Source organism: Penaeus monodon, chromosome 31 (assembly GCF_015228065.2).
Source record: "Penaeus monodon isolate SGIC_2016 chromosome 31, NSTDA_Pmon_1, whole genome shotgun sequence".
Classification (NCBI taxonomy): Eukaryota; Metazoa; Arthropoda; class Malacostraca; order Decapoda; family Penaeidae; genus Penaeus; species Penaeus monodon.
This window is the reverse complement of record NC_051416.1, coordinates 32,672,734-32,673,145: the sequence shown is the minus strand read 5'-3', so window position 1 is coordinate 32,673,145 and position 412 is coordinate 32,672,734. Positions and strand designations below refer to the sequence as shown.

Genomic DNA, 412 nt, shown 5'->3' with positions numbered 1-412 from the left:
ATTGAATGGAGGGGTTACTATTTGGAAAATGTAAATGTTATGCAGACCTTGAATAGAAAACAAACAGTCTCCACTACTGAAAAAAAAAGCTTACAAACATTTCACATGCTTTAAACTTTAACAGGAGCATTACTTCTACTTTCAGGTTATGCAGACTATCACTGGCTGTTCTGTGTCACAGAATGTAGTTATTGCCATGTCTGGTATTGCAAAGGTCTTCGTTGGAGAGGTTTTAGAAGATGGTAAGGCACCAGTTTAGATTTTTCTTTGTACATGCATTGAAGTTGTAAATTTTGGACAATACTATTATAGAAAAACTATTGCTATTAAAGTTTTTAGCCATTTTTTACTTTAAAAGTGTAATCATAGCAAGTATGTATTGTAGGTTTATTTTTCTTTCACTTCTTTTTCC

General features: G+C 32.3%; 1 protein-coding gene across 1 annotated transcript in view; it reads left to right on the top strand.

Moving 5' to 3' along the window:
* Positions 1-412, top strand: part of LOC119593182 (transcription initiation factor TFIID subunit 11-like) — a gene marked incomplete in the record, with an annotated part of 72,269 nt that overhangs the window by 67,279 nt on the left and 4,578 nt on the right. Inside the window, 1 exon segment of the mRNA XM_037942160.1 lies at positions 146-242. Coding sequence (XP_037798088.1) covers positions 146-242 — 97 coding nt within the window.